The 10,213-nt window shown below is 35.7% G+C and overlaps 1 protein-coding gene across 1 annotated transcript in view; it reads right to left on the bottom strand.

Moving 5' to 3' along the window:
- Positions 1-508: 508 nt before the first annotated feature.
- The window catches only part of LOC149529548 (hydroxyproline O-galactosyltransferase GALT2-like), a 44,305-nt gene continuing 34,600 nt past the window's right edge, over positions 509-10,213 (bottom strand). The window contains exons 4-7 of the mRNA XM_089811641.1: positions 2,319-2,447; positions 1,568-1,741; positions 1,163-1,270; positions 509-1,005 (exon numbers count right to left, since the gene is read on the bottom strand). Coding sequence (XP_089667767.1) covers positions 802-1,005; positions 1,163-1,270; positions 1,568-1,741; positions 2,319-2,447 — 615 coding nt within the window. The 3' untranslated portion in view covers positions 509-801. The remainder of the gene's footprint in view (positions 1,006-1,162; positions 1,271-1,567; positions 1,742-2,318; positions 2,448-10,213) is intronic.

Here is a 10,213-nt window from a genome sequence, read left to right as displayed (position 1 = left end):
TATCACTTCGACTGATGCTATACATCAATACCAACAAACAACCAAACAATTTAAATCCATGTTTAAAATTGGAACCACTGTTCTAAAATCTACACAATTACTATAGTATATATTCCAATTTTATATATATATATAATTCTATTATTCTATTATTCTTATCAATAAAACAAGGTTCATGTAAATCATGAATTCAAGTGCTCCATATTACTTCGACTGATGCTATACATCAATACCAACAAACAACCAAACAATTTAAATCCATGTTTAAAATTGGAACCACTGTTCTAAAATCTATGCAATTACTATAGTATATATTCCAAATAACAAAGTAATTGGTAGATAAGATAAGATAAGATAAAATTATTAATGTCCACAAAAAACTAAAACGGTTTATGGGACTGAGCATACAAACAGAAGAGCCAGCCAAGCAAAGGCACCAAACGGTGACTGAAAAGGAAACAAAGCAACAAGAAGAAAGAACCCTACTCAGATATTTTAAGAACAAAGATTGAGCAGTGGAAATTTCCGTGTAACCTTGCAATTTACATTACATGAGAACAAAGATTTATGAATATTTTGACTACATGATTGTTACAGCACCCGTTATAAAAGATCGGGTCTGTAACTACAAGGGTATTCAGATCTTTAAGCATAAAGATCAACGCTGCTTCAGCAAAGAGGACCTTTTGAGAAAGGCATCAAAATTGAGAACTGCATAGATGATAAATACAAGGTAGGATCTTTAACACAGGTAAACATTTCCATTAAATTTGACAGCATATTTACTGCCATATAATGTTTTTATAAAGAACAGCACTCAACTTTTCCTTTCAATAATTTGTCCCACATGCAAAGCATCTGTCTGGGAGACTGATAATGTGCGGTAAAGTAATCATCAGTGCAACCATATTGGCAGAACTTCCAATTATGTGAGTATTGAACACGTGATGATGCATTAAATTGTTCAACCCACATCCCCATGCTGACATCTTCCATCTTGAACAACTAGAGAAAACAACAAAGGTGTGTCAACTGGGAGATACGTGTAAACTTACCAAACTAAACAACTCAAGTAAGAATGACTTAGAAATCACAAGTCGAGAACGAAAAAAGATAAAACATCTCCACAGAGGTCTGAAGAAAGAACAGCCAAATAACTTACCCTCAAACTGTGGTTAGCATGTTGAGATGCAACGAAATTCGCTATGTCATTTGAAATTATATACCCTGGTCCATTTGCATATGTGGGATAGTCTTCTTCTGGCCATTCCTAAATATCAAACATGAATTTAACTCGGATGTGACCAATAGCAACAAACTAAACTGAGTGTACTACAAGATAACATACATTCAATATTCTACTTCAGAACAGGAACTGTGTAAATCAATTGACTTGATAAGCAAAACATTAATCAGAAAAAGCTTATACCATGATTGTGTAACTTTCAAGGAGACAAAAATCAGAACTAAAACTTCCATTTTTAAAAGTTCTTTTGTAACCAATCTCAGTTGCCGCATTAAGAAGTATATAAGAATATAACACACTTCCAGTAGTCCCAGAACTTACCTCATATGTTACAGCCCATTTTCCCATTCGGAGGGGCTTGTGAAAAAGATTGAGGTTACCCATATATAAGCCATGTTTATGGGGAGTTGATTTTATTTCTTTCAATATGGTATCGACTCTCACAAATGTATCATCATCACATTTCATTATGTACTTCGCAGATATGTTTTGCACCTGCATATAGTTTGGAGAATGTTTAAACATGCAAAGCATAACTTGTCTTGAAAAATGAAATCAAAAAACCTATATTATGTGATAATAAAGGTATCCTGCAGAAAATCTATCAATACATGAATGATGAGATTATAACATAACAATTGTCAGAGGCTAGAGAAATAAAATGAATATTTTCCATTTTTAGCTGTAGGATGCTTAACAAGTGTACAAAAACCAAACTAGTTTAAGATCCAGAAAAAACATATAAAATTGTTTGCAGTGGAAACAAGCAAAAGCTTCAGCAATAACTGTGGTAGAGTGATTTTATATGATGCCAGAAAGTCGAATCTAGATTAGTTGTCCTAAAAAATTAATAACATAGTTTGTATGGATTATGGTGGGAAAATAAAATAGATTTTTTTCTGAATGTGAAGTATCTGATTTCATATTTAGATTTCCTGCACATTGTGAAGATCAAGAAGAAGACAAATTAATTGTTTTTATAATGACAATGAAAGGGACTAGAACCAACATAAACCAAATTTAGTATTTGCTATTTAACCATGTATTCTAGAGCATATCATTAGCAACTTACACCATATTCGCAGATTGCAACAGTCTTCAAAACTACAAGCTCATAGCGATCCATAAATGGAACAATAATCATATCACCGTAAAAATCAGCTTCTTTCTTTAGCTGTAGATTGACCTCCTTTCTTGCATTCTGCATAATATACAGCCCAAGGTTATTACTGACATCAGTAATTTAGTATGCAACATATGAGAACATCACACAATTCTTTAACATTTGATAATTCATTTTTTTGACTTGTCCTAAACTGTAATTTCAGCTCAATTTTTAAAAATTACTCACATTTCATGGTAACTATGTGTTAGATAAGTAAGGAAAGTGGATAGCAAAATATCCTTTAAAAACATGAAAATGCAAGTAAAGAATACTCAGTCAAGCCTTGGTCTATCTCCTTCAAATCCCTTTTTGAAGCTCTCAACGTTAAACTTAATTTGGTTCTGATTCAAAATCTTCCCCTCCAATTCTTGGGAGGTCCCTACATTCAGGCCATTGGCAATGTGATTGATCATTTCTTGAAGGTTGACTCTGCTACTCCCTACATGGATCCCTCCGTGTTTTCTCATATTCTAGTGGACATACATATCTCCAAGGCTCTTCAGAGCATATTGTTTCGGTGGTGAGAGATGGACCATGGAGTCAACTGCTTGGCTATGAGGATCTTTCCTTCAGATATAGATGATGTTTTCCATCAGCCACCTGGCTTTTGATTGTCCAGTCCCCTCATAAAGGCACAGCTACGTGGTGGAGGAATGCACACAAAGACCACTTGACTATTGATGCTTTTGACTCTCTAGTTAATGGTTCCTATTAGGATGACAAGTCTTCTTCGGATGTTAGGTTTCCTCTTCCCATTCCCCCTACAACAAGCCATGTTCCCAAAGGGGTTTCTCATGAGGTTGTTGCAACTCTGAAGAACCCCATTCCTTCAGTTTTATTGGCTCCTATTAGTGTGTCCCACCCCTTTAATTTTGGTTGTTTCATCTGCTATACCTTCAGCATTAGCACTACATCCGATCCGCTCTTGAAGTGGTTGTTCGACGATTGGAAGCTCCAAACAGGGTTTCCTCTATCTCTTTTCTGCCCATCAATGGGTCCTATAAGGGAGAGTTCCCTTCACCCCTTCTGCTGGGTTTGAGACGTTGGATGATAAAATATCTTGGACAATTGTTCAAAAGCAAAAGAAAGGTCTTCCAAATCTTTCTCCCAATCGCATACCATCATGAAGAGCATGGAATTGAACAGGATGGGGTTTAAAATTGTTTGGCCTAGATCTCAGGGTACTCTTTTCTGCATACCAAATTGAATGCACTGTGTTGGTTCTCACTCCACAGCATGGCTGCAGTTGTGTTTTCTTACCATCTGCGAGAATTTTGTGTATGCTTTGAGCTGTTCTATATTAAACAAGGTTTGTGGTCCCTTCAACCAATTTACCTTAATCAAAAGCATCGCTTATATGGTCTTATACTGAATGCACCATTCATGCAAATATCAATCAGATTATCTGATCACCCCCATAGGGGTGCATGGGCACCCAAGCAAGGATTTGATCAAATGAAGACATACTGTGTGAAGGAAGGTTCAAAGACATCATCAAGAGTCAATTGGAATGTTTTAAGGCCAATCATGGCCATATGTAATGACAAACTAATATAAAATGTATAAATTCTAAAGGTCCTGATAAGAACCTTAGGATCAAATGATGTAAAGGGGGTCAATAGTACCCACATGGGAATAAAATGGATTGAAAGAATCTTAGATAGGTTAGATTACCTGTAAGAACATTCATGTGCAATTTGAATAAGTTTTGAATAGAATAGAGCATGAAAATGTAAGTAGGAAATTCAAATTTTTGAATTCCAACGGTTAGGGAGATTTTGGAGGGAAAGTTGATTTGGGTAACCTAAAGCCTTATGGTTGTGTTGGGAGACCTTTGGAAAACACATTATTTTGAGCATTTTTTGTCATAGAATTTGGAAAGGCCCACGTTCCTCTGCATCACATAGGACAGATAATTACATTTAGCAAATAGAGGAGACTAAATCAAAATTTGTTGTAAACTCAGATTTACTCTTGCCAGTATCTATAGCCCAGTCAACTTTAATTTAAACCAAACTTTGGACCTTCCATTCTAAAAGTTCAATGCATACCATTGTTATAGAGAAATTATATCTCCATCCTACTCCCTGAAAAGAATGTATAACTCCCATTCGAAGCCTTCAGTCTGTACTCCACCATTACATTTAATGAATGAAAAAAAGTATTCACCTTGGAAAATAAAGTAATAGGCAATTCCTTCCCAAACGAGTATTTGGCCAGGTTTCTAATCAGTGTATGAAATTAAACAAAAACTTGTTGAGTTTAGAGTTTTTGGCAGGGGCTGATAAGGATCATTAGTTTATTCATCCAATATGATATGCCTAATCTAAAAAAGGAATGGCCTTTTCAAGGTTAACTCCAGATGAGCTCTGCATCACAAGTTTGACAAACTGGTCGAAGTGCGATGGGTACATCTCACCAAATTGGTAAGTTCAATTTCCAACTTTGGGATATTGAGATGGATCAAAGGTCATTTAGAGGAATGCTTCTCGAGAGATGGTGTTGAATGCTATCCCAGGCTAATCACTACATAGACCTCTTCCACAAAAGTAGGAAGAAGCGAAATATTTTCTTTAGAGATAGAATAGAATGTTTTAAACAGAAGGTGAGCACATAGCATTAAATTCCATCATAAACAACCTTGTAAAGTAAACTGGGAAGAATGATGGAAAAAAAGCAATAATTACAGATGGCCAAAAGCTGTAAGTGGTACTGGTACTGAAGAATGTATAACAATATGTCAATATCAAAAGGACATTTTTTGTTATTAAAAGAATAAGGGTCAGAAACAATTGGCTATTTGATTATTCTATCCATTCTTACACCAAAGAACTATAGACAAAATTTCATTAAAGAACTTGCTAGAAATCAAATTTCTAAGTGGTCCATAAATATGCATGGAGGAAGATTTTAATAAAAGAGAGCATGTGTGAATATAGAACAAGTTAAACGCAAGAAAGCTATGTAAGAAACAAACAGTCATTTAACACAAATCAAAACAAAGTTAGGTAGATTCAAAACAACCAATCAGTCAGGAGGGATGAGATGAAGGAATATTAAAACCTTAAGCCATTCACCATACCACAGATATGAACAATTAAATGCAATGACCAAGAAATAATACAAGATTTTTTGACGTGGAAACCTTATTAGGGGAAAAACCACAATGGAGATCAAACCCACTAGATGATGTACTAGCACATCTAGAAACCTGTTAAAGGTTGAAGGGAATACACATGCATTCAGGCACTCCCCTGGAGCTCACTGCTCAAATACAACAAGTGCAAGCAACCCTAATTCGGACTACAGTCCAATTATAACAAAAGCAACAACTCAAAGGGTGGACTAAAATCCACTGTGGACAGTAATCCACTGAAAGAGTGAACCTACAGATAGCATCAACTGTGCCAATACAATTCCAATGAAGTGCAACAACTCTATTAGATTTCACAAATACCTCTTCGCAAATGTCTCTGAGCTTCAGTCACTGTCTTTCCTATGTATCACAACCTTTCATCAGATCCATATTAGCAATCTCAGGTTTGCATCATAACCATCACATACATAACATACATAATTCACCAAATAATTCCCTTATTACATACAAGTCCTTGACTCTCCATTAGGTCAGCCTAATAAGACTTAATTAGAAAATAAATCTCATCAACCAATGCAATAATCATGACTAGGTCCACAATAATTATTTCAACACACTACCACAACAATAACCATGCTCATTAATCAAATCAACATGTATCCTGACTGAGTCGGCCAAGAAACACTTCACTGTCATCTGTCAATAGAAAATTTTATCTTCTCTGTCTTCAATCCATGAACAAATCCAGTAGAGGGTGCATATCAATGTCTGGACAGCATCTCTATACTCACATACCATGATTTGACTCCATCGAAACTTTCCTAAAAAGATATTGTACAACAGTCCAAATCTGTTTACAGTAAAACCGTCTGAATCCTATCTCTGATAAATTCATTGTAACTTCCACAAATGAAAACATCAATACCTGCAATGACATACATATCATCTCAACACATCCAAGAACATAATCCAAGTTGTGCATGATCAGATTATCAAAACTGTGTCTTCACCGAAATGATCAAGTGCAATGAATAACTAAAGAATATTGTCTGACTAACACATGTTGATCAATGCCAAACATAACCAGCAACAATTCCAGCAGGAATCTCATCCAATATCCAACATAGTTTAACAGCCTCCTATAAGATCCTTAACTGGGATACTAACAATTTCTGAATATATGCATCTTTTAGGAGAAATGGCCAGCTCAACTCCCCATAAGTGGTAAGAGTGGGGTTGCAGGTTTGAATCCCCTCTGGAAATACTGAGAGGGACATGATTGGTAAGTGTCCAACATATACTCTCATAATTTGTGACAACGTTTAACAGTCTCATGTGAGATCCCTACCTAGGATGGTAACAGTTTATTGATAGATCCATCTTTTGGGAAAAAATGGCAAGCTGAACTCCCAATACAGGTGTGTCAGATCCTTGCTGAGCTGGTGTGCTCGCAGGCTTTGTGACCCTATTGAGCTACCATACTTGCGGGTCTCGGTGGTTGTTGTGTTAATGTTAGGGGATAAGGTCCCGTGTTTGCAGCCTCACCTAGTTATGGACAAAGCTAAAAATTCCCTATAACCAATAAAAAATAATGCGGATGTATATGAAGAATATGTGCAAAATACTTAAAGAGAATAATTGAAGTCTTATACGAAGAATAAGTGCAGATGTATTATGTTTATGAAGAAAATGTTCAAATAACTGCGAAGAATTCATTGCAGATATTAAGCCTGATTTAGAGCAAGCTTGGAGCAGACCTCAGTGCGATTAATACATCATTTGGGAGCAGTCATAAAGAGCATTCATCACATCAATTTTATTGCAGACATTGAGCTGATTTATATGGCAGATATGAGTAGATTTAGCAGACTTGAGCAGGCATACAAGCAGGATAATGAGAGACTTATGATCAGAAACATGAGATATTCATGGCAGAATTGTAAAGAGTTTTTTAGCATACTGGAGAAAAAAATTGAGCAGACTTGTGAAGATATCTTGATCAGATTCAAGAAGAGATTTAAGCAAATTCTTAAGAGGTATAGAACAGAAGATATAGGTGTTTCTTGCTGACTTGGTGCTCAAATGTAGGGATTGGTCTCTTGTACGTTGGCACCTCTGAAAATTGTAAGAGAAATTTATTTGTAAGCAATGTCTTCAAGCGGTTTTCTTCCATAAGGATTTCCATATAAATCATATACTCTCCTTGTGTGCCTCTTGTGTTGCAAAATTGTTAGATCTTGTGCCATTGCTATTGTTGAGGTTGCTTAAGTTTCGAAAAAAAGGTAAAAGATTATATTATAGTGATTGATCCCCCCCACCCCACTCTCAGTATAACTGACTGCTCTTCAGCTAACTTGTTAAGAGTTTTTGCATTCTAATGAAAAAGGTTAAGTTAATACAATCAGCTACTGTGAAATATTTTAGCTTGGGAATAGCTGCTAATAGATGAAGCAATTAAACTAAAGATTTTTCATTACTACAGACATCTCTGCAAAGTATCAAAAATGGCATATTAGTTAAGGGCAAAGATATTAATACTGTTGTTACTCCCTCAGTACTCTGGAGCTTGAGAAATTTCTTCAAATCTGTTGAACATATATAGTTCGCAATGTCCTAACACATTTATGAGATTTACTATTCATGGAGCTTGATAATAAATTGAACGAACATGTTAATCCATTCAAACAAGATTAGTGCATAGATTCAACATAATATAAAGGATTCAGAAACATGTCCCCAGGGGATCCTTGTGCAAAACTATGCATCATATAAGTATTGATGACACGCATGCCATTATTTATGAAGTTCAGTTTTCAAAAAGATTGGTTAAAAAGGTCTAAGATATTGAGAGAAGTTCTAACTCCTAATAATCTAAACAGAAAAGATGACCCAAAATATCTAATGAAAGCAGGAGACCTATCCTCAATAAAATTTAAGTTAATAGGCTTCACTAGTTTGGGTTTGTTAATAGTTCTATATAATTATGGCTAACTCGGGGGTGAATTTTTCATTTATATTTCATTTATTTATAGCCAATTCAATTTTAAGTTGTTTATTGATATTTAATATTAGTTTATTCTATCCTCGGATAAATAACTCAGCATTAGCACATGGTTAATCTAGAATGTTGGACTTATAACTTTCTATTGTTTAAAAATTAAAACAAATAAAAAATCTACGCTTAAAACTTTCCCTAGTCTTGTGCAGAACACCCTTAAGCATCCTCAACACAGAATCATTTGCCAAGTTCAAGCAGGAACACTAACCAAATGGTACTAATTTATTAAGCCAAGTATGTTTGGAATATTTACCAGCATGTCCACCTGTAGATGAGGATTGAATAGAACTAGCTATCAATAATTATTAATAATATCAAACACGCGATTAGGCTTGTTATAGGTTAAGTGGAAGCCAAAACATGTCTACTGTACAGTCAGATTCAGCTAATAAAGGGTTCTAACATATAATTCCTAGCCCTTGTCAAATAAGCACAACATAAAAAAATGAGATCAAATGTAGATGCAGTTTTGCAATTGATGCAGGATCAGAAATTCATGCCTTCATATTGGGAACACTTCCTACTGATTGTTTTTGAGTCATAACCTGTTCAATGTGCATTTCAATCTAGAGATTACACTATTCAATTCTAAGCTACCAGGTATGCCCCAAGCAGGCCCCTGTAACCATCCTGGATGGATCTAGGGCCTCTCCAGATGCATCTTAGGCCTGCCAAAGGCATACCCAGGTCACCAGGGCAGTACCCTGGGTGAACCCACACAAAACCAAAAAAAAATAGAAAAAATAAAATAACCACTGTGCAGGACAGTTGCACTCTTTGCTTACTGAATGCTTCTGCGCCTTACATTATATGGTTGTAGACTTTAAAATGATAGTTTTGTCATTCATGAACTAGAAAAAAATTATCGATGCTGTCTCATCACTTCACTGCTTTCACGCATTTGGACAATTTATAAATAATTTATTATTAAATTATTATTTGTAATATTCTGATTTATAATGTGTAATTATATTACACTCATGTAGAGATATCAGAGTGCAATGCCATCTCTCTGGAATTTTTCAGTGATTAGGGCTTCTGCATAGGGATGAGGTTTATGAGGTTGAGGCCAATGCCTTCCCCTCGGCCATTTGTGAGAAGGATGAATCACCCATGGCTGCTTCTTAACCCTGCACTTATTCTGACGCAAAGGATGCAATGGTTTCTAAGCACCATTGTTCTCCCTGACTGATGCCAAAGATTGTGTCTAAATCTGTCTAGGGTGGGTATCCCCTAGGAGTTCTCACACGGAGATTTTTGCTAGTAACGCTCATTGTTCTGATGTGGCAGCCTGAAACCAGCATCTGAGAAAAGGCTCTGATTTTGTAGGCTCCCTTTATGGATGCTACCAGATCTGGATCTCATCCGCCCTTGGCTTCACCATTGAATCCAGAAGATTAAAGTATTGCAAATAGGATGGTTGTTCATTTCTCTAAGAAATCCTTGAAACTGAATTTCAATGTCATTTTGATGAAGGAGCTGCATGAAAATGAAGAATTTTATTTTGAGAATGGACTAAATGGAAAGTTAAGCTGTTCCTGGCATAGCCTTCGAGAACTTCATACTTGAGTTTCAAAATCATGGCTTCATGATTGAGTTTCAAAATCATGGCTTCTAAAATATAATTCCTAACCCTTGTTAATAAGC

The sequence above is a fragment of the Cupressus sempervirens genome, chromosome 11, assembly GCF_028749045.1.
Source record: "Cupressus sempervirens isolate cs-2001-9-10 chromosome 11, ASM2874904v1, whole genome shotgun sequence".
Lineage (NCBI taxonomy): Eukaryota > Viridiplantae > Streptophyta > Pinopsida > Cupressales > Cupressaceae > Cupressus > Cupressus sempervirens.
This window is presented reverse-complemented; position numbering and strand designations above follow the sequence as displayed.